This window comes from Perna viridis, chromosome 5 (assembly GCF_037379345.1).
Source record: "Perna viridis isolate PV_CMFRI_1.1 ecotype Kerala chromosome 5, ASM3737934v1, whole genome shotgun sequence".
NCBI lineage: Eukaryota > Metazoa > Mollusca > Bivalvia > Mytilida > Mytilidae > Perna > Perna viridis.
In genome coordinates this window covers 9,690,588-9,714,825 of record NC_142449.1, presented here as the reverse complement: position 1 = coordinate 9,714,825, position 24,238 = coordinate 9,690,588, and the positions used below count along the sequence as shown (strand labels likewise).

Here is a 24,238-nt window from a genome sequence, read left to right as displayed (position 1 = left end):
ATATTGGCCTTGTCACTTAACTTTTACGTAGCTCAAAGCTTAAAAAAAAGACCCCTTCAGCTGTGTTGCATTGAATTACGCGATGAATTGAAAATATTTTCTTGTGATCCAAAAAAAATTACAAACATGTTCAACATATGTTCCTTACATGTGCATGTTCATGTGGATGTGCATGTGCATGATGCAAATAAACACGAAATCTCTCGTTTCGAAAGAGAGCAAAAAAGTCTCGAATTAACTGTCCATATGATTGATACACCCTAAAATCAAAATTGATTCATTTATTGACTGAGTCACAAAGGTAAAATTAACCCGTAGTATGGTTCCATGCGACTGTACGTACACATATTTTGTTGATGAACCATATTGACTTATATAACTATAATAGTTTTAATTTGATGAATAATAAGCAATTTGTCCTTTGACCGTAAAAAACGGAGGAGTCACATATGCTTTACTTTTTATTGAGATATTGGTTTGGGAAAGATTCAAGAATCGAAAACGGCAGATGAAGTGCGTGCGGTATAACTAGTCTGTAATATATAGTAACATGTAGATCCAGAGGGTTCCGCACTTATGGGAAATTTTGCTAATTACATGCAAAATTTACTAAACAAAAGGCTCCCAGGAGCCTGAATCGCTCACCTTGTTGAATTTTGCCTTTCAAGGGCAATAAATTAAACAAGAAGTTGTCCAACAATTTTGACTCAAGAGAACTTTGATAGGACTTATCATAAGGATCATTTCAGTAAATAAAAGTCTAAATCTATCATAGTTTTCAAGACATTGGCTGAAAACTCTAAAAAAAAAAAAAAAAAAACCTGTTATTTTCCCCTGTCAAGGGCAATAACTCTTATCAGTAGGCGTCTGACAAATTTAAAGCCTGAAGACTTTTGTTGTCCTAAAAATAAGGATCATTTCAGCTATTGAAAGAATTTGGCTAAACCTAACGGTTTTGGAGATATATGCGAAAAACTATTGTCTGACCCCTATGTTCTATTTTCAGTAACAGTGGCCATGTTTTTCGACGGATCAAAAAACCCCACTTCAATTCTATGCAGGATACCCCAAGGAACGTTTATACCGAGTTTTGTTTCAATTGGTAAAGTAGTGTCAGAGGAGAAGATTTGTGAAAGAAATAACATTAAAAATTGCAAAAAACGTTGAAAAAGGGCAATAACTCTAACATGGCTTACTAGGGTCTCACTAACCACTTCTAACGTTTCCATTACTTTACATGTTAAAAAAGTAATTTTCAAAGTCTCACTGTGAATTCCCAGGACAAATGACATCTTAAAGCTGCATACCGTTGCGAAGCTTGGAAAATAAGGCTTCCAAAATCATTATGCTAATGGTACGATGATAGTAGAAATTCTTCACAAAATTTGATTGAATAAATAATACTGAAAATCCACATTTTTACTACCTGTTCTGCTAACTGACAGCATGGAGGCATATTACTCACACATGTAAACAATATTCATACACTTATGTAGTTAATTACATATATGATTTTAAAGTACACATTCTCAGCTTTATTTTGACTACTATTAATCATAATACACACAAATAATGCACTTACAATGCATATGTCTAGGTTCAGTGTATTTTTGGTACTACATAGGGGGATGGCCATTTGACCCGGAAGTGGTTAGTGAGACCTAGATTATAATGAAAACTTAAACGCAGATAGATCTCATCATGCTGAACACTTTTACCACAGTCAGAATTTGGCTAAACCTAACCGTTTTGGATATATATGCAAAAAACTATTGTCTGACCCCTATGTTCTATTTTTAGTAACGGCAGCCATGTTTTTCAACGGATCAAAAATCCCCACCATAGTTCTATGCAAGATACCCCAAGAACCATTCATACCAAGTTTGGTTCCAATTGGTCAAGTAGTGTCAGAGGAGAAGATTTTTTAAAGAAATAACATAAAATATAGCAAAAAACGTTGAAAAAGGGCAATAACTCCAACATGGCTTAATAGAGTAAAATGAAAATTTGACCGCAGGTAGATCTCATCATGCTAAACACTTCAACCCCGTCACAATTTGGCTAAACCTAACCGTTTTAGAGATATAAGCGAAAAACTACTGTCTGACTCCTATGTTCTTTTTTTAGTAACGGCGGCCATGTTTTTCAACGGATCAAAAATCCCCACATCAGTTCCATGCAAGATATCCCAAGGAACATTCATATCAAGTTTTGTTACAATTGGTCAAATAGTGTCAGAGGAGAAGATTTTTTAAAGAAATAACATAAAATATAGCAAAAAACGTTGAAAAAGGGCAATAACTCCAACATGGCTTAATAGATTAAAATGAAAATTTGACCGCAGGTAGATCTCATCATGCTAAACACTTCAACCCCGTCACAATTTGGCTAAACCTAACCGTTTTAGAGATATAAGCGAAAAACTACTGTCTGACTCCTATGTTCTATTTTTAGTAACGGCGGCCATGTTTTTCAACGGATCAAATTTCCCCACATCAGTTCCATGCAAGATATCCCAAGGAACATTCATACCAAGTTTTGTTACAATTGGTCAAGTATTTTCAGAGGAGAAGAGTTTTGAAAAATTGTTAACGACGACGACGGACGCCAAGTGATGGCAATAGCTAAAAAATAGCTAAATAGCTAAAAAAGTGAGAAGTTAATAGCCCCGTCCCCCCACCAAATCATCATCCCAGTATTCGACTCTTATAGTGTGGTAAATATACTTAAAATAAAAAGGAATTTATACGGGGGTAGCAAGATCAGAGAATATATCTGGACTGTTCGCCGAAGCACACGTATATACAGGGACGTATAATTATGTTCTCTTGCAGCTTGAATGCAAGTGGACTTACATACTAGTATTATGCAGGGAGTAAATAGTGTTATATTCCTATTTTCTATGTCTGGTTTCTGGGACTAAATAAATTATTACTACCTGGAAATTGGGTACGACTCCGGGATCGGAGGAGAGGTTTTGGGAGTGTTGTTGATCGTCTGCTTGATAATTTTTCTGATGTGTATTCATTTATAGCTGAATGTGAAAATTTGTTTTTTGAAAGTTAACAATTTAAAAAGTTAAAGAAGTTCGTAGTTCTTTAGTTGATAATTGTACCCCAGACACAAGGAACGCAAAAATAGTCTAAAACTTGCGGGTGATTATCCGTTAACTTCACTTATAGTGGGTATATCATTTAGTTAAATCATACAATGGGTCCCCATCATTTAGACTGTAAATACAGGTCTATAATATTACCGCTGTAGCATATTGTATATCCCTTCAGCATTCTATGGTAAATGGCTTTTATTTAAGAAAACTTATATGTGACTTTCACTTCAACGTTGAGCACAAAAACAATATAACGGATGCTAAAACTCAAGTGCGTATTCGGGATTTCAGGTTTGGGGGGGGGGGTGTTAATATGAAGAGTTGCAAGACAATTGGAAAAGGGATTACTGAAAAAGCAGATTTCTTGCAACAAAAATCCCTAAATTAATGGGAGCGTAAGCCCGGTACGCCCTTTCTTGGATTCGCGCGATGAAATATGAAATAGCTGATAAAGGGCTGCTAGCAATATCAAGGATTTATATTTTTTTTTTGGTGATCTCTGAAAATATTTACTAGTTACTTTTCTGTATTTTGGCAATACGCTGGTGCGTTTGTTGCGTTTTACCATATCTGTTCTTTTTTCTTTTGCTAGTATAGTGTGGAGTTCGAAGCATTTTGCTTCATGTCATAAATTTTAAACATACACCAGGTAAGGATCCCAGGGAAGATGTGCAAATTGGGAGGGAATAATTGCATCGAATGACAATTCATATAATTTACACTCAAAACTTTCTTATTTTATACCAAATTTATAGTATAGTATTACTGGTAAGGTTTTCCGTATTTGACTGAAGCGTAGACGAATTCCAATATTTCTAGCCGAGGACCAATAACTTAGCCAATATGAAAAACCTTACGCAATGATACCTTTATTGACTAACTAGTCCAATACACTATGCCAATATGGACTTTAATCAGTCCAGGATGACGTATTGTACGGGGACGGCTTAATCCCGAACTGGACGGCTAGATCCCGTATCATTTTGGCGCACTATTTTATTTTGTATTGTATCGGCAGTTTTGATCATATTTAGGCTAATATTGGAACTTTAGTCAATAAAATTCATTATTCCTTGAATGTACTAAAACCTAATCTACAGTTACTTCCGAGAATTCTACAAGTATTCGTCCGCTTAAAATTACGCATACACTGTGCACGTGAAAAGGGTGCCAACGGCGACAGGACCCAGATATTCTTAAATTGGAGGTGATCTTTTTATATATATATATTACAACAAGATTAGCTTTTTAAAGGCCATCCATTCGGACAATTTTGAAACAAAAAAATTATTTGTCTTATTTTACTATACAAGACAAAATTATATGACTGTTATACATTCTAAAGATTTATGCATGCATATGTTACGGCTGCAAGGCGTTTCTAATGATATTCTTAATTCGGTATTTACCTACTACATTACATGTCACTGTAGTATCATAGACCTATAGTTACAGGTCTATGGTTATGCAGTGCAATGGAAAACTATAATAGTCAGCTAAACGGCAAAGCTGAGCTACGGAAAGTTCCGGAAAACTGGATGAATTATAATTACAGTCAAATTTCAGACAATAACTTTACAAAGCATATTCTCAAACAAATATCACATTTTTACTTAAAAAATTATTTATATACATGTACCTTCAGGTACCGCAATACCTTTCAACTAATAGGACTGTATCAGGGACAGTATATACATGTAATATTATAGCTTTAGGTTACAGACCACCAATTCAACCAATGAGCACTTGGAACGTACGCAAAAATAGTCCTACGCAGAAATTACCCCTGTTCCTCATAGTGCTGTGAAAAAAGTTCTCATCTTATGTAAAAAAAAATTATACAGTTTCTGAAAGGAAAAACATTTCTGTACATTTTATAGGTGCATTTTGCTTCTTGTGATGTGAAGCCTAATCTCCATAATGATTTCTAAATATACCCCTATCTTGTGAAAACACTGGGATTTCCCATGCTATATATAGACACTTCACTTCCGGTGACCAGTACTGCACTGCAAGTCTGCTAACCTCACATGCCATTCTGAGGATTGTGAGCTGACATATGTAGAATCATGCTGATATATAGTCCTCTGCAGGTTAAAGTTAAGGTAAAGTCCAGAGAAGCCATTGAATATTGTGAAATTAGCATAGAAGCCTATGGGAAGTGGAATAAGTGGTTTCTAGCCTTTACTACTTGAGGTCTTAATTCCATGCATGTAAATACATACATGTACATTGTACATGCATATATTCTCAAGCAAATACTATCTAATAACTTTTAAGTCATTTTCTCAATGACAAATTTCATAATTTTTGTTAGAATAAACGGAGAAATTAGATAAGTGACACAACGTACATGAACAATGGAATGGGATAGAAGGATAATAGGGTCAACAAATTTTGATTGCCACTGGACAAAGAGAGAGGTGAGTAGGGTTGGGCAATTTAGCATTCTGTGGCGGAGCGCAAATGTTCCTACTCCAATAGAATACCACACAGTTCTTTAACGTGCGAGGAACGTGGCATCTTCCCAAAACATTGCACCACAATGTTTTTTTTTGGTCACGACTTCCGTATTATGGCCTGACGACCCAACATGTAACATGCCAGTGTTACCCCATGTGCGCCTGGGGCACACAACCCAGTTGACTTCCGGAACCGCGTGGGACTAATTTTTTTAAAATAAAGACAGAAAAAAAACCCTCTATTTAGCTTACTGTACAATGCATTTAAACTTTGCACTTTTTGTTTTAAAATGAACACTACTTACGGGCTTCACTGTAAAATGCATCATTGAAAGTGCCATCCCGCCGAGGCGGATACCAACTATTAAAATTTCGAGTTCTAAAATTAAAGATGAAGCTCAGTTTTGCATTACTTGTTAACAACACAATTCGAGAGAATCTTTGTTTAAATAAAATAAAACTATTTCCCTAGGTTTTCGGATAATACAATAGTAAAAAAAAAGAATATCTATTTTTATTTTGTTGTTGTTGAAGATTTTGAGTCATAAACTTCTTTTAAAGCCGTCATACGAACTGAGAACATTAAACCTTGTCAATTGTATTATCTGCACATGTTTAATATTCATACTTTTTTTACGACCAAATGTTTCGTCATAGTCAATACTTGTTTATATCATATGTTTAATTGCAGTACAGTTATTTGATTTGGTTAGATTTGGTTTGTTAGAGTTTAGCATTAACTAATTACTTCGCCCCTGGGCCGGGATTACCAACTTGCAGCCGGGTATACAATACACACGTGTGTCAAGCGATTGCACAAGGGGCCTACCGATACTCTGCGTACGCGCATGAATCTGAATATATCTTTCGAAAATTCAAACATCGTTATGCCCCTGCTTTCCGTGGTTCGTTAAACATACTCCAAGTAATCATAAAACTTCTTTCCTACTAAACCGAGTCAGATATGTTAAATACACATCAAAGCTGTAGTCAGAGATGTTTGTCCATAGCCAGTCTGAAATCGACACTAACCGTTTATATCTATTCTAGCTATACATGTGTCTAATGGATTGTAATTAAAATTTGACACTGGATTATGGTAATACCAAAATCACACTGGCCCCTACAAATTATTAGAGGATTTTTTTCACTCAAATATATTAGAGTAATAAACTGATTTTCAAGGAAGAAGTTTGTATACCCCCATCAATTGCCGAAAAAAAATCTATCCTAGCCTTTTTGTTTGTTGTGCATGTATGCTACTCAATTTTTTAAATACTTATACTATTATTCATATTTCTGATGATATTTACACGGAATAAAACAACAAAGGGGTACAAGGGTCATTTTGGCCTAGATCAAGCCTTAATTTATTATATGTTCATTTTGCTTTTCTCAACTCAGATTATTTTGTGATTTATAATTATCTTTAAAGCAGAAAAAAACGGCAGTCTTTGGTGTTCATAAAGACATTCAGAAGTATATACTGTTCCTTGTGGATACTTTTTATCAATTCAGATCGAAGATCAGAATTTACATAGCAGTCGCCACAGCCTTTAAATTTGTAAAGCCTGATGGCATCTGCAATTATCTTACACAACTATAATAGTACTATAATAACACTAAAGTAGTCCCATTGGCATACCCCATTTAGGTTCAAATACAGGAATTGAGTCCACTTTACAGGTAAATCTAACATATCAAATTTAATTCTACGTTATTTATGCCAATAAACAAACCCAATAAACAACTTTTACTGTGAATTTCATTTGCTGATTAATTAGGAGTGTACATTTGTATTCACAACGATCCAATTAAAAATAGTTGACCTCTAACCTCTTATCAGTACCTGCTTATTTCTAAGCAACCAGTCGTTCACTGTCGATATATTCAAGTTGTCTATTTATTTTAGACGCATAACAACCTATTTTATGTTTAGCTAGAAATGAAAACCGCGCGAGGCTATTAATATTCATCAATCATAGAAGCTGTCATCAGATATTTCATGCAAGCCCTGGCTGATCCAAATATTTACAAAAAGGGGGATGTGGATCCGATCAAGAAACTTATATAGAGAAAGAGGTTCAATGCTACCGTTTGGCACTCATTTTTGGGCCAAATTTTGTACAAAAGGGTAGATGAATCCCGATATATCACTCACTAAATGTAGCATTTCTATTACGATTACCGCCATGTGACATCGGAGGCCCGAAAAAGACAAATAAAAATGAAACTTTGCTTAGACGATAGCGTAGGAATTTTGATATTGCATTTCTCGCGATGGTGTCATTCTGAGGTCTGCTGATATTGCTGACCTCAGAATATAATTCTATTGGTTTATTTTGGACACGTGTGAAGATATTAGAGCTGCGGGTGTTCCAGGTGATCCAAGGCCTTAAAGGTGCATGATTAGTATCTTCCCCAGACATAATTGTTAAAATTATATTCTAAGACTTTGGCGTTTATGTTAAAATACGTGTGTCTGGAACAAGGTGCTTAAGAAATTAAGCACTTTAAATGACACATAGGTGTCTATGCGATAACTTCAAGCACTTTAGTTATAAAGCTTATAAACTAAGGAATGTAGCTAGTTGAGAGGGATATGCATCTAAGGAGATGATATATTTCAATGAATGTTGCGGCTGAAGTTTGAATTATTTGACAGATATTTTCGACCCGGTGGTCGATAAATTGAATTTTGATTTGGAAATTTAAAAACTGCGAAAGGCCAACTAGTAGTTTCTTTTTCAATTACCCAGTATGTCGGATAGTTTCGTGTTCGATCATCTAGGTGTTCCATGTAAACCGACATCGAACTGAATATTACGCAAATTGGCGCACTGCTACGATGCATCATGAATTTGGTGTGTGTGTTTTGGTAATGACCTTCGTATTCGAAATGGTGAATTTAAGAATAAATCAAAGAGTCCAATATGAACCAATTACAACAATAGGCTGATGTTTAGATACGTTGGAATTTGGTCCTGGTATTTTCCTTTTATTCGGCCCAATTTTTGCAATTTGACTAATATTTGCAGCGTAAAATCTCAAACAATCGATATAAATTGATTCAGTATATGAGTACTTTGATTAGATACTATTTTAGCATTTCAGAGTCACCAATATTGTGCAAGATTATGAGTAAAAAAACAGATGTACAATGTATTCAGGTCTTTCAAATTGTGAATTTGGACTTTAATGGCTACACCTATAACAATCTTGTCGGTATAATGTTTGAGGGTGTCTTGTTTTTTTTCTAACTTATAAATATATGCATGTCCACATACAATGTATAAATGGTGGTGTATTATATACCTATACCCAGAGGTGTTATTCAGCACTCAAACCTCGTTTGGTATGGCGAAAAGAGCATACTAGATACGGCGTGCCGTACCAACAAAAAATATTGACCCGATGCCAACCGTTCCTGTTGCTGCGTTCCAGCCTATACCTACACACACTTGAAGCTACTTCAACCTCTAATCATTTGTATACCTACATGTACATATATCCCAATTCCATGAAGATGTATCGGAATTTTTCGAAACTTTGCGTTATAATATTTTAAGGGATTGAGAGTAGAGCAGTTCTGTGATTTTTTTTCCACTAGTGTTGCAGTCTACATTTTCATTTGTTAATGCCATGTATGCATACAAACATTTAAAATTAGTAACGCACCAATATTTCGCATACATTTAGTTTAGTTTGAACATATTTTACTCAGAAATAGTTTGATTACAATAAATTACAAAACATAATACAAAATGTAGTAATAAGACAAGGATTCGAAAAAAAGCATACCTTATACTAAGTCCGTCTCCTTATAAGAATGACAATTTGGTTAGCACATATGTTCTATTGCACGCTCACATGTTGAAGAATATAATATGTGGCGAGGAGAAAATAAAGTATTTATGAAAAAAAGAATGAAATGCATTAATAGGTAGTTGATTACAGTTAGGTGGTCACAAACCGTTTACTGTCTACTATATACTTTTGCACATTTGTAAATATATAAATATTTTGTTCTAAAGTTAGAGCATCAGATCCATGAAGCAAAATTTTTGGAGTTAAGGGGATTGGTAAATCTAACGACAATATGTACGTCTGGCGAATGGCTGCATACTTGTTACAGTGAAGAAAAAGATAATAGACTGACGTTTCAGACTGACCACATATACAATATGGGTTATCGACAAGATTTAGTGCCACCCGTTACTATTAGCATGGCCTCGATTTGAACACTCTCGATTTTTTCAGACAAATATTCTACATTGTTGTCCCAAATGACGTCGCCATATTCCATTAGTGGCCTAACGTATGAGAAATACATTTTCGAGTGTAAATCTATCAAGAACTAATCTCAAGCGACGAAGTGCATTTACACGGGTAAACGCTTTTCTGACAATATTGTCGATGTGATTATGCCACGATCCGTTATCTGATAATGTTATACCCAAATGCTTATGGCTTGTCACTTCTTGTATGTCATGATTGTTCATCTTTAATACCGGATGTACCACTCGTGTAGACTTGCGCGAAATAAGCATCGTCTCAATTTTCTGTGGATTAAATTTTACCAGCCATGTAGTTGCCCACTGGTGTATTTTCGTGAGGTCTTTATTATTCGCATACATTTACATATGTAATGGGATTATCTTACCGGTTTCGTTGAAAGTTTCACACAAAAACAAGTATATGTATAAATGGCCGTGTAACGGACATGATTCCTTAAAACATGTGTAACCACATGAAAATTAGTATTTTAGCATTTAACATACAATTCGGGAGAAGGGATAACTTCCTGTATATTACCGTACGGGAATGTGCAAAAATTATGAGTATGGTTTTCCGATTTGGATATAAAAATTTGACAGTATAAATTACATGTATGATCAACTGACATAGGATGGATGCCCCTACATGGCTTTTCGTAAGTACTCAAATAAAAATGTTATAGTGTACAAAGGAGAAAAGAAACTGGAAAAATTATACATTGCTATTTTTTTTTTCAAAGTGCATGAGACCGTGATTAGTTCACTCGATCACACCCACACATAAACCACGTCGGACCTCTGTTAATAGTTATGTAAATTAGTAATTAGCCCACCAAACTGATAGACTCGAGATCCTTCTCGTGAGTTCAAATTACTGATTGATATCCTTATTAATATTTTCAAGTCTAAAAAATGAGCTTTCTTTTACTTTATTATATGCCACGTTCTATTGAAGAATATCAATGAGCTTTATAGCAGTGTACCATAAAAAAAAAAGCATTGAGACACAATGGAAATGAATTTATTGCATATCGACCCGAAAATTATTATTTTGTTTTAGGATTTTGATGAAAAATGAACTTACCCTGTATTTCATGGTACTAAAAACAATGAATAGTTTCAAAGCGATCCTCCATTTGTTTTCATTAGCAAACACGTATCGGTAAAAAAACGGGATGGTTAAAGTGAAAAACAATTTGTATTACACGAAAAATACGGAGGAACACGAAATTATGGTATCACATTTATAATTCCTCGCCACGATCTGTTGCGAGGTATACAAAATTGAAGATAAGAAAAAAAGAACAAAATTTAACAAAAACAAAAAAATAGTAATAAAACACTAGTTAATATGAACACACAAAAATCGGGAATGGCCCTTGTTATGGTTTTGTTGATGATATAAACAGCGCACAATCCGATTACATCTATGTGACTGTATATACATGTACATGTATACAGACAATTTCGTTCCGTATATTTGAATTTGAAATCTTGTATAGTGTTCAACTCTCAATACCCAATAAGCGCGGGCTTGGTTAACAATGATGTGGGGTGGGTGCATTTATTTGTTTTACTAATTTAAAATAAATTTTCAAACGTGGACTTTTAAGACGGTGTCACATGCTATAACATGTATGTAATATACATATAGGTACTGTTAATGTTAACTCACTTGTTTTTACCTCCTTTATAATTGAGAATTTAATCTATTTACATGTAAACCAAACTTAGCACAAAATGGGCAAAACAAGCTGCTACTACATGTTTTTTATGGACTTGTATACATTTTTGGGTCTGTAATATGCACCCATTACGAGGATATCAGTTAGCAGATGTTGAAGGAGCAAGCCTTCGTGAAGCCTGACCAAAGAACTATTCATTTGTCAAAATATGACTTGTCTTACTACATGTAAGCTGCTGTGTACCCCATGTGAGACTGTGAACATTTCCAAACGCTGCAGTAAGTCAACCGAAGAGTGAAACAAATCTGGACTGGACCCCCCTTTAATGTTATATGAATATCCTAAGTAAATCCCACGAGATATGACGAGACCTCACATTCTGGTTGCAGTTGCCGACGTGGACAGACGTGTTCTAATTTTTCTTGAAGTTCTGACTGCCAGCTGACGGACTAGTTTAGTTTGGCTGTTCTGCTAGCTGTTTTGGTATGTTTTTGTTTTATTTATTAGTTTAAAAACAGTTAGGAGGTTCGGCCGGAAACTGTTTTCGTGGAAAATTGCTTTGGAAGCAGTATTTTGTGTTTTAGTTGTTATGTTCAGTTTAGCTGATATATTTTTCTTTTAAGTTTGATAACGAATTTTCATATTCGTTTTGGTTTTAGAAGTTCAGAATGTATGTTAATATTTATCATTTTTTGTATGTAAATCATTCGAGTGGACCTTTTTTTGTTCGTGCATCGAATGCATACTGGTTACCTCGTGGTTGGTCGGCCATGTTGAATACTGTATTTTTGGAATGGAAAGTTTTTGATGTAGATAGTCTTTTCAAAGCTTGTTTATATCCAATAAGTGCGAGGTAATTCATTGGTTACCGGTACGTGGTATATTTTGCATTTATTGAACGTGGTTGTATATTATTATTGTGTACAGGTGCGGAGTATTTTTGTAATGGAATTCTGACAGTCTACTTTATTTGTCTTAGTAGTGTTCCTCAGTTACATGACTTGTACAGATGTAGATAGGATACGAGTTAATACTTTGTTTTTGGACAGTTTTGGAAAGCTGTTTGTGAATGGTTTTATTTGACTAAACTAAGCAAATAGTTTGATAATTTAGTATGTGCATGTATTTTGTTTATTGACTTAAGAGTGTATAAACATAATTTGATTTTCCTTATCTATTAGCTTGAAAACAGAATGGCATCCTCGCCACAGCCTCAGGTTTTGAAAAACAAGCACTCAATGCTGGGGAAAAGTATTTTGCCGGTTATTGCAAAGCTGAAAGCATGGGACCCAGCAGAGACAGGTGTAGAGCTTTGCAGGTAAGTTAAAACATATTATATAAGTTTAGGCATAGAAAGTTTATTTCCAGTTACATTGTATATGGACCCTTACGGGTTTCAAGTTTCGAACAATGATTATGAGAATTGTATATCATGACAAGGACAAAGCGTTTGTAAATGGTTCAGTAATGGGAGACAACCATGATAAATTTAAATCAAAAAAAAAAAAAAAAGACTGGTCATGATATTGTGTAAACTTTAAAGTGTGTTCACTATGCATAGTGTTAATTGTACATTACAACATGTCGGTTTAAATAAAATTTGGTGAATATTTGGCACTGAGCAAAAAGGGTCTGTACATTTGCCTTTTAATTTTGTAGGTTAAAAGCAGGACATCTCTTAGAAGAGTATGGTTTAGGCCAATTAAGAACGGAATTTGAGAAACTGACAGGGGATTCAACAGTAAAGCTAACGTCAAAGAAGACCTACAGTCAATTAGACAGCTAGTGCATTTCACTATTTTGCAGGCTAATTTGGTCGGAGCTCCTAGTGGACAAGCATTTAGTCAACAGGATGACATACGTGTACAGTCTGATTCGCAGCAACCAGCCAGAACTTAAGGTACACTTTAGATTTTAATTACAGTATCACTGTGATATGACCTAAGTTTGTGTCCTAATTTTTAACTGTGCTTTTTCTATAGGAATTTGTTACAATGTCTTGTTTTTATTGGATCAATACCTGTTACTTAAAGAGTTTTTCATACTGTCTTGTCTTAGTAACAATCTTTGTATGTGGATTTTATACCAAATAAAGTTTGTTCTATTCTATATCTAGTGGTTTAGAATTTATTATTTTACATGCGAACTGTGGGTAACTTGTGCCCCTCATGTTTATTTTGATTTGCATGGCGGCTAGGTATTTTAACATTAGGTGCACTTTATAATTTCAAGGACCCAGGGTTCTGGTGTTGGAAATGCTACAGCCACTGTTGTTAGTGGGTCTAGTACTGGTGCACGCAGAAAGCCATTCAGGCCAAAATCCCCAGGTAACCTTGTCTAGTTTGAAACAAGAAGTGGATGCATTAAAAACCAAGAGGCTAGATTTACAGGTGGACGAGGCACTAGCTAATATTCGTAATTTGGCCAGCCGTCCAAAGCTGACATCCCCTCACGTTCTGTTAGCTGCTGTAGAAATGTTAGTTGACATTGCACACAAAACTAGCCATAAAGAGGCTGGGTTGTATTCTAAGGCATTTAGTACATGTAAAAATACGAAGATAGTGAGGATTTTTGTAGCCTTGTGCTAAAACTTTTCGGATCACAAGAAGACAAAAAGGTAGCAAGCATTGTAGCCGATTGGGCTAAGTCCAAAAAGTATGAAAACCTTAAAGAAAAGGAGACTGTAAAAGAGAAGCCTAGTAATACTGGTGATAATAATCCTAATTTGAATAATTTTCCGGTGCCGAATTTTGGATTTATGCATCCGTATGGAAATTTTGGTATGCAAATGCCTTACCCACCTATGTTTCATCCTCCCATGCCAACTGGGCAAGGTTTTATGCCTAGGTCTCTAGCTGTACGTGGAGGTAGAAGGCAAAGAAATGTTGGTGCATGTTTCTACTGTAAGGAAAGTGGACATTTTGTGTCCAATTGCCCCAAGATAAAAAAGGAATGACTAGTTTAGTTTATATTGTGCATTCTTACATAACGTAAATAACTTGTGTGAACTTATTTTTATATGTTACATCTTACCCAAAGAGGGTTTTGTTTTTTCATATTTCTGTGAGGTATTATGCTTGTAAGGTTTTTGTAATATTAGACAAAGTATTTTCAGTTTTTCTTTGGAAAATCAATTTGTCAGTTTTGTTTTAAATTTTTTTAGATGTAATTGATGTCTGACCCTTTCCTAAAGAGTGCTAATCTCTTAGTGGAATTTTTATTTCATGTGGGAGGGGGGCTGGGCATCTCTCTGATAGTTTTATTTTACTTTCAGGAAAGTACTTTTGAAAGAGATGTTAAAGGGTTAAAGTTTGAGCCAGTTATTCCAGATTGGGAATTGTCTTGTGATTTTAACCCTGAAGATGCTTTAGATAAAACCTGTACTGAAGTAACATGGGTTAACACTATCGGAGAGATTGCCCAGCCCCCTTCTGCTATAGTGTCTGCAGAAGATGTAGCTAAGGGAAAAGATTTTGACTTTTCTCAACTTAGTTTTAGAGACCCGGGCAAATTTTTTGGCTGGTAGTTTAGGCAATCATTTAGAAAGTTGGAAGGACATTAATGCGCCCCCTGATGTGTTTAGTTGGTTGCAAGAAGGAGTTAATATTCATAGTATGTTCAAAAATTTCAAAGGAAATTTTAAAGGGAAAGACTATGCGCCTGATATACCACCACCTTGTTATTTTCCAAATGCTCCAAATTGCCAAAATTTTTTAGGATTTATTTGTAAAACTTTAACAGATAGAATTTTAAATGGTTCTATTTCACTTGTTGGTAAAGTTGGGAATGTCAGCCTCCACATCTGGTAATGCCTGTTACTATAGAACCATCTAAGCCAAGAATGTGTCATGACAAGCGTTTTTTAAACCTTTGGATTATAGATCACCTTACTCTTGACACCTTGAAGGAAGTTCCAAGGGTCATAACATAGAATTCTTATATGTCGTCACTTGATGACAAGTCGGGATATGACCATATTTTGCTTCATCCAAATAGCAGGAAATAAATTGCACACACGTAACATTTCGTGGCCACGTTGAATGGGATACCAACGCACTTCTGCGTTCAACATAAAAAATCAGCGCGACCATCGCACTTCCGAGTCTTACATATCTAAAAGATTTTTCCCTTTAGAATGGCAAATTAGCTATTTTTTTTTCAAAACCTAGGATAAAAGGTACCCTTGGACAATTCTGATTATTTTATAGTCGGGTCTGAATTTTTTTTCCTCATGAACGTTTGCACACTTCACGGGAAGGTTCAAAAGCGATTCAGCAGACATAGGTCACATCAGTCATATTGAGTCAAATTGTTTACTCAAATTAGATTTTAATGCCAATCATTCACAACTTATCCTCCACATACACATTTTTAACTGTATAATTAATATTTATTAGTTTCAGCAGTACAAGTCATAAAACATTTCGTCTTTTTGTTTCAGACCAAAAAGGAAGTTTCCTTCCCGCATGTGTTTTTGTTGTTGTTTTTTTGTATTTTTTTAAGGTTGTAGACTGAGGGTATTCCCACGATTTTTCCACCATTCAATTTTCTTCTAATTTGTACATATTACCACAATCACTGTAGTACATCTTCTGACAATTTTTTTAGATAAATAACACTGCAGGTTTTGAACAATAGGTACTAAAATTACTATCTGAAGCATTGATCATATTACACTATGAATTGTATTGAGAGATCATTTTTTTTTACAAAATAACTAAATGAGAGACAGGTTTCAGCTATTTGGCCATATAAAAAACTTCTATTTAGCAAAAAACCCGAAATTCATTTTTGCACAAAAATGATATTTTATGAAACATATACAAAGCTAAGAACAAATGCTTAGAAAACTTCGATGTTTACAGCTAATTGAAAAAGACCAATTCCAATTTCGATACTAATTTATGTAGGCTAGTGAGTAACTTAAATAGTTCTCTAAGAAGAAATCTAACCTACATTATACCATTGTGTCTTACTTATCTACTTCAGGACAACTGTGTGATCTTTTGAATACTGCCTTTTAAGTTTGAATAGCTGTCAATTATGATGATCTTAACCTCTCTATATCATAGAATCTACCAGTGTGTTTGGGTAGCTTGAACTTTATATAGAAGTGATTTCCCTTTTCTGATTGGATAACACTGTTCATTTTATATCAATATTCATAGACCAAGCCCATTTTCAGTTTCAATTACTTAATTAAACTAAATGCTTAAACTTCTTCTAGAAAGAATTTCATGCTTATACATTGTTAAACTGAGATTCTTTCTACCTGAAGTAGTCTAACTTAACGATAACATTAATTACACTTTTGCAAAATTTCAATTTGCAATATAAATGCATGCACCAGTCCTTCTAAGGACCTTCTTAATATTGAACAGTTTTAAAAAAAAAAGTTGTTTAAGAAATGTTGTAAAGTAATACTAGTATCATTTTTTTTAAATTTTTTTCCCCTTGGTTTATAGCTACTGTAGATATAAGATGCCCTAAAATATAACCTTGAAAATGTACCAGTATACAAAACTTAATAATGACTTAATTGGCCTCAGTGAGTTGTATTTACTTCTTGACATTTAGAAGTTAAGCTCTTCACAATTGACAGTTATTCAAACTTAAAAAGGCAGTGTCCAAAAGATCACACAGGTGTTCTGAAGTAGTTAAGTATGACGCATTGGTTTAATGCAGGGCAGATTTCTACCTAGAGGGATATTCAAACTACTTAGTAGCCTACCAAGATTTGTATTGAAATTGGAACTGGTCTATTTCAACTGATAGAGTAATAATGGGAAAAAAGTCCAACAGAAATCAAAAGAATGTACTCCAGGGACACGATAAGACATAGGACAACATCTGTAAAATGTTGAATAATACTCTCATGGATAAAATAAAGCAAGTATTCAATAAAGGTACCAAATTTCAAATTATGATGATTAATATTGAATATTGGTCATTCCTCACCACGGCATGATACAACTAATTATTCAAAATGTCAAACAAATATTCATTTTCTGAATAAAGAGACAAATTTATATGATGGGTAAGGTTAAAAGCTGGATAATGTCATATCCTGAACACGGATATTAGCATTTCAAACATTTTTTTTCCACCTAGTGAAAGATATATTCCTCAATGTTCCTAGTTGAAATAGTAAATCAATACTTTAGTTTCCTAGTTTACAAAGAGCAAGGTAGCTGGAGGCTGATATCTTTGTTCTAGAAGTTAAACCCTTTAATTGGAGTAATTTCCCTTTAACATCAGTACCACTTTGAAGCCTGAACATCAAGAGTCATTCAAATGTTCTAGTGACTGAAAACCTATCAATCAGGAGTACATCACTTACCCTAAGTCTACAACCTTAAAATGGCCTCAGAAATAAGATATGTTTTTTTTTGTATGGCATTGGAATAATTAGTAATAGCTTTAAGGAAATAGATTTCCTGATAAGATGCTAGAATTTTACGACTTTTGATTTAACAATAACATTATTTTTTTCTTTATTCATGAAATGCATATCAAAGTTTCCTGTTTTAGTTTACTGACTTATACCTTTAAGACTGTTCTAAATAAACATTTCAGAAAACGAATCCGTAAGGGCAATTTTTGTGAAATTTTAATTTTTTTCATGGACTTGCATACTTAGGTGGTCTCTTAAAATGGTAGAAGGTTTGATGATTCATGAGACCCCAAACTTAAAACATATTTTCTTCTGTTCACAGAGAATGACTCGTTAAAGACTTCTAAAACTTACTTAGTGGTTTTCCAATTGTCGTGTTTCTGCCTTGATATTGTCATTTGTTATAAGGAATTTCCTTTTAGACTGTTCCTTTTGACTACTTCCTAGATTTTACCAGTTTGGTAATTTTGTTATTACCCTTCATATACATATACGTGATATGTCGTTAAGGCATACAAGACTAACACATTTTTATTGAGAAATCCTACCTACTAAGGTGTACTTTGATTAGAAAAAAACTTTTTACAAAATAATTTAGACCTTTTGGCTATTAGTAACTTCAAATGAATTTCATTTCACCTTCATCATACGCAACAACATTTAAGATTTAATGATGAAAAATCTGAACATCGTTTCAGGTTTCCAATCCAAAAGCTTAGTCTTTATTGAAGAACCTTTGTCCTAATGAACCTTAGAATAACAATTTTCAGTTGGCATGACTGTAACATGAGGCAATTGTTTGTTTTTGTTTTGTTTTGTTTTTGGCAATTAGGACACATTCATTCATTGGGGCAGACACACAAAGCATATTTACCCTCTAATTACGATTAACTCTGGCTAAAAGTAGGTATTTAAGTGTATAATATATTTCCACATTGGGCGAATTTAAAGAAGGGGAGGACTGTGATGATGTCAATTAAACAAAACTGCATTTTTTGCACCTGTCCAAAGTCGAGAATTTTTTGCATCTATATATCTTATTTCGTTTTCACTTTCAATCTACTTTATTGTTGCTGGAGTCTATAAGGTCTTTTTTTTTTTCGATTCCTGTGCAAAATGTTGTTTTGGGGGCCAGCTGAAGGCTGCCGTGAGGTGAAGACCAATGGGCGGCCTTGAGCTGATATTTTTTTCGTTCCGGTGGGGTTGTTCTTTTGACACATTAACCATGTCCATTCTCGTAATATATTTTGTCAATTTTTCAGCTATTTTTCACTGTTTGGCCTAAGTAAGCTATTATTTAACAACAAGATGTTTTAACCAGAGGTATGTCATTCTGGTATCAAATCAGGATAAATCTACGTTTTTTTCCTTTACAACAGAAAATAAACATTTGAATAAGGCCATAATTAATATTATAATTTGCCCAGAGAGTCAGCAGATACACCAACACACAAATAGATATATAGAAGATTTGTGTTTGAAAGCACTGTTACATAATGCAAAGTTGCAAAAATAAATCACTTTATTTATAAAAGATTATCTCAATACTTACTTTCTAAACAAATTTGTCCTTCTTGATAATGGGTAGCAGAGTTACAGTGACATGTATTATCAGTGGTACTACAAATATTATGTAATGGACATTGAATACTGATGGTACACTCTTCTCCGAGGGCTTTATCTATCAAAAAAGACAATTGGTAACACAAACTGAAATTTGCCCGTTTTCATGGAAATGGCTTAGTAGTGATGTATTATCTGTAATTGTCTGATAGCAGAAACCAATATGAAGTTGATCATTCTTACTATACAAACTGTACATACATGTATATAAATGGACTGTAAAAGTACAAACCAACCACTCCACAAGCAACTCGCAAGATCTAGAAAATCTACCTCAGTGTTTGGTGTGGAATGCAACACTGAACCTATTTCACCAAAATTGAGATAAACCAAAACATTTTGGTTTAGTTCTGTTTTCAATTTATCATGTTGATTTCTGTTCATTAGGGAAAGAGTGGACATAACACTAGTGTTGGGCACACTTAAGCATAGGGACTTACAGTTCATTATGGACACAACAACTGGTTTGGACAACACAGCACAAATCTTAAAAAAAAAGAATTTCTAAAAGGACATAATCATACATGAATCATCAAAATTGGATAGTAAATAAACTTCTATCAATTCTAATGATAACATATATGTCCATCTCTAGCTCCTTATTTTCAATAGGTGAAGGCGAAAACCTTCAAAAACCATAGTGTTATCCATTATGTTCTTAGGAACGATGTGTTAAAATTTCAAAAGATCAGATAAATTTTACTCAAATATCCGAAATAAACTATATTAATGGACAATAAAAATGCAGGCAACAGGGTGATACCATTATACAACTAAAATATTTTGCAATTGTAATGAAAATAATTTTTTTTCTGACTGAGAGTAAACGCTCTATTCATGTTATACTTACGTGTAAGACATCCATGACCATGTTGAACGTGTGTGTCAGGATTACAACTGCATGTTTTGTTACTGGCATCACAAATAAAAGGCATTAAACACTCCTCATTTGTAAAGCATTGTTCTCCGAATGATTTTTCTATGAATACAACAGAACTGATGAAAGAACTAGTGAACACTCACTTAAGATGGAGCAGGTTTTAAGTAAAATATTGTCATAAACTGATAATGCAGAAAAAAGTAGTAGGCATTATGACACTAGGTACACATCTCTTGTTCCACGTAATAGAAATTGCAAAATCCCAAATAAAAAGGATTTTGATATTGGAAATCAACCAGAATTTCTACCAACGCATATATATAAAGTCACATATCAAATTAACAATCGATCTATCCATCGGGATTTGAGATAATTACATTTGTTCCGTGAAATTATTTTCAGTAATTTGAAGGGGAAAATTGCAATGACAAGATGCTTAAGTTGTGAACATCAGGAAACATAAGTAAATAAGTTATAAGGATATTTTAAAAAAAAGTAAATCAGGAATCAAAATTTTCTGGTAAACCCTAAACCATGTACACGTATTGTGCCCTTACTACATAGCAAGTTTCCTCGAAATTTGTTCAGTAGTGGGATGAGAGTTGCAATGACAAAACAAGACGGACTGACTGACTGACTGATTAATGAATGACTAATTGGATTTTGGACACAGGTTCCAAATATTTTTTCAACCAACAAATTGGCTTTTGTGGGTGTTATGATCATAGAACATGATAACAATTGGTCAAAATGTAAACGAGTGTCTCGGGAAAGCTTTCGGATGAAAAAAATACAAACAACTTCTCCAGATGGAATAATCTTGAAAAAATAATTCATTTTTAGGTCTTGATCAATACGCCGAACTACTATACTTTTACTTTTCACAATTGATTTCCACAGTTAATTCATTTCTAATTTTTGTTAATTTACTTAATAGAAGTACAACTATTTACTGGTATGATACTTGTTTTTTTAATACATATATATAAATAAACATTTATATGTACATACTTTGTCCACAATTTTGTATTGATCATCGTAAGCTCTGAGAGTATTTTATTTATAAAACATAAGGCTCTCAAAAAGCCTGAATCACTCACCTGGCAAACCATGTGAGATTATCTTAGTGAGTAAAGATAGCATGTTTGACTACAAATTTCTGAAAAAGAGCATATATTGATGAATGATGTAAGTTCAATGGGTACTTAAGGCTGTAAAATGTTGGAAATGCCTTCAAAGAGTTTACAGAACCTCTGAAAAAAAATTGGGCAGGAGTCCCCCTATGCTGTTATACCATCCGGTTTTAGGGGGCATTAGCCCAGTTTACATTGCTGAAAAGAACATAGACTGAAGTCAAACCATAGCTTTACAACATGTTCATCATCATCATCATTCAACTAAGGAGACCATGTTGACTATATAAATCAAATATAGTTGCATTCAACGAAAGTATAAAAATTAGCTGAAAAATGGCTGTCCAGAACAAACTTTCGTCATTACCATTCAACTTAGAACGAAATGTTTCCGAAATAAAAACAAAAATCATTTGGAATCCGAGCAACTGATGTAAATGGTCGCAAAGTGGCATCCATGTTTGAAAATGGCCGCCTACAAAACATGTCAATACTGCCAGTCAATTCAAAATATCATGTTCATCTTTTGAGATGCTTTTACCTTCAATATTCTTCAACAGTTGATGAGAAACGGTTTTTGAGTCATTTGCAAAAAAAAAAAAAAAAATGTATTAGACCCCTACGTCATATCCTTATTACGGCAGCCATGTTGTCATGGATCTAAAATCCAAAGAGTCTTTTGTGCAGGATACCTGTACAGCAGTTTCTGAGGAGAAGGTTGTGGAAAGTAATAACATAATAAACAGCAAAAATGTCCAAAAAGAGCGATAACACTAACTTGGGTCACCATATTTGCACCAAAATCTGACCACAGATAGATCTCATCATGCTGAACACTTAACCCCAGTCAGAATTTGCTTAAATCTGATGGTTTTGGAGATACATGTAAATAAAGAGCGGCACTTTAAGCGCATGAAACGCCCGTTGCCCCTTTAATTTATCTTTATGCTCTTAATGATTTTATATGATCAACTAGAAATATTGTGAGCCATGTAAAATACCCTTCCCCACAAAAAAGTAAATAAAAATGCACAAAAAAATTGGCACTTTCATGGCTACCTCCAGTTTAACTAAGTTTGTCGTCTTGATTTTTCACCCATACATTTCTTTCTTGTTCAAAACACACTTTCATGGCAAGGTTACCAAGTACCTTTTATATTTATTAGTCGATCATCATAACAAATGGTCACAACACGGAAACGTAAAATTTGACATTTATACAAATCAGAGGGGAGCTTACTTCAATAGATATGAATAATTCACCAAAGTTTCATAAAAGTCACTGAAAGTGTTTATGAGTAATTGTGCGAAAACTTAAAAATCCCCCTTAATTAAGTGTAAAAATTCATAACACGAAAACGATAAATCAGAAATTTATAAAAATCGAAAGGGAGCTAACGTCAATAGATATGATCAATTCACCAAAGTTTCATTAAAGTTGGTGGAAGTGTATTGGAGTTATTGTCTGAAGTGTTGACGACGTACCGACGGACAACGGTATACCATAATAAGTTCCATCTTAGATGGGCGTATAAAAACTGCTGTATGACCCCTAAGTTTTGTTTACGTAACTGGGGCCATGTTTTTCAAGGTTCAAATATCCAAACAGTCATTTTACGCAGGATACCCTATATAAAACCACACAACAAATTTGAAATCAATCTATCTAGTGCGTAAGAGACAAAATTTTGGGTCTGTCAAGTGCAAAACTTGACCCCTTTCAAAACACTTTACAACCTTACTTGTGGTGATCAAAGATTAGCTTAAGACTTCCTATGACAAAGCATATTCTACAAGTGGCGTGATTAGATGTGGGTTTTCAAGGAAATAGGGAGAGGTGGATAGGCTCAGGCTATTTTGCCTCCTGTGCGGACCCTACGGATCCTATTCCGGGAGAATGTATACCACAGAAGGGTTCTTTTACGTGCGAATAAAGTGACACGCAAAGGAAGTTTACCTTACCGGTACACCTGGTCCATGCTCCCAGTTTTTAGTGGAGTCCAAATTCCTCATTTGCTTTTGTTACTTAGTATGTACGATTATAGTTACTTTATGTTATTTGTTGTGTATGTCTGTTTTCAAAGTCTTGACTTTGTCCCTGGATTACATTCTTTTGATTACTGCTATAATATTGGTTCCCTTGATTACTCTTTCCCAACACGTTGCACCACTATGGTTTGCAGTCAGGTTTTCCGTATAATGGCCTGACGACCCCAGCATGTAACATGCCAGGGTTACCCCATTCCACCACCTGGGGCACACAACTCAGTTGCTCTGTGAGCAGAACGCCCTAGCCCCATCCAAAAGTTCTGTGCACTATTTAGTCGCTTTTTAGGACAAGCTTAGCATTGCTGCAGGTCTATATTTGACACCCAGACCAGCACGGGGCTTACATATAGGAAACACTTTAACTTTGTTAGAAATAAAAACACAATGATTCTAGCAAAACGTATCAGAGTCTGTTGCAATTTTGTCAAATTTTGGAAACATTTGTTCCAGCAGACCATGGAAATATCCATGGGAATGAATTGTGTGACACTTTTTCCTTTAACATTCAGCAGAAGGCAGAGTTCTAAGGGCTACTACAGAGAAAAAAGAAAGACAAGTAGCCCAGTCCTTTATTTACCTTTTCCGCTATACCGATGGAATTTTATCATTGAATTATTCTAGTTTCA

The 24,238-nt window shown here is 34.4% G+C and overlaps 1 protein-coding gene and 1 pseudogene across 8 annotated transcripts in view; one reads left to right on the top strand and one right to left on the bottom strand.

The window, feature by feature from the left end:
• The window catches only part of LOC148615900 (polycystin-1-like protein 2), a 140,021-nt gene that overhangs the window by 57,527 nt on the left and 58,256 nt on the right, over nt 1–24,238 (bottom strand). For all 8 annotated transcript variants that reach the window (XM_088582513.1, XM_088582515.1, XM_088582517.1 and 5 more), the window contains 2 exons: nt 20,401–20,529; nt 19,480–19,608 (listed from right to left, as the gene is read on the bottom strand). In XM_088582513.1, the coding sequence (XP_088438639.1) occupies nt 19,480–19,608; nt 20,401–20,529 (258 nt within the window). The remainder of the gene's footprint in view (nt 1–19,479; nt 19,609–20,400; nt 20,530–24,238) is intronic.
• LOC148615901 (uncharacterized) lies at nt 12,727–14,489 on the top strand (annotated as a pseudogene).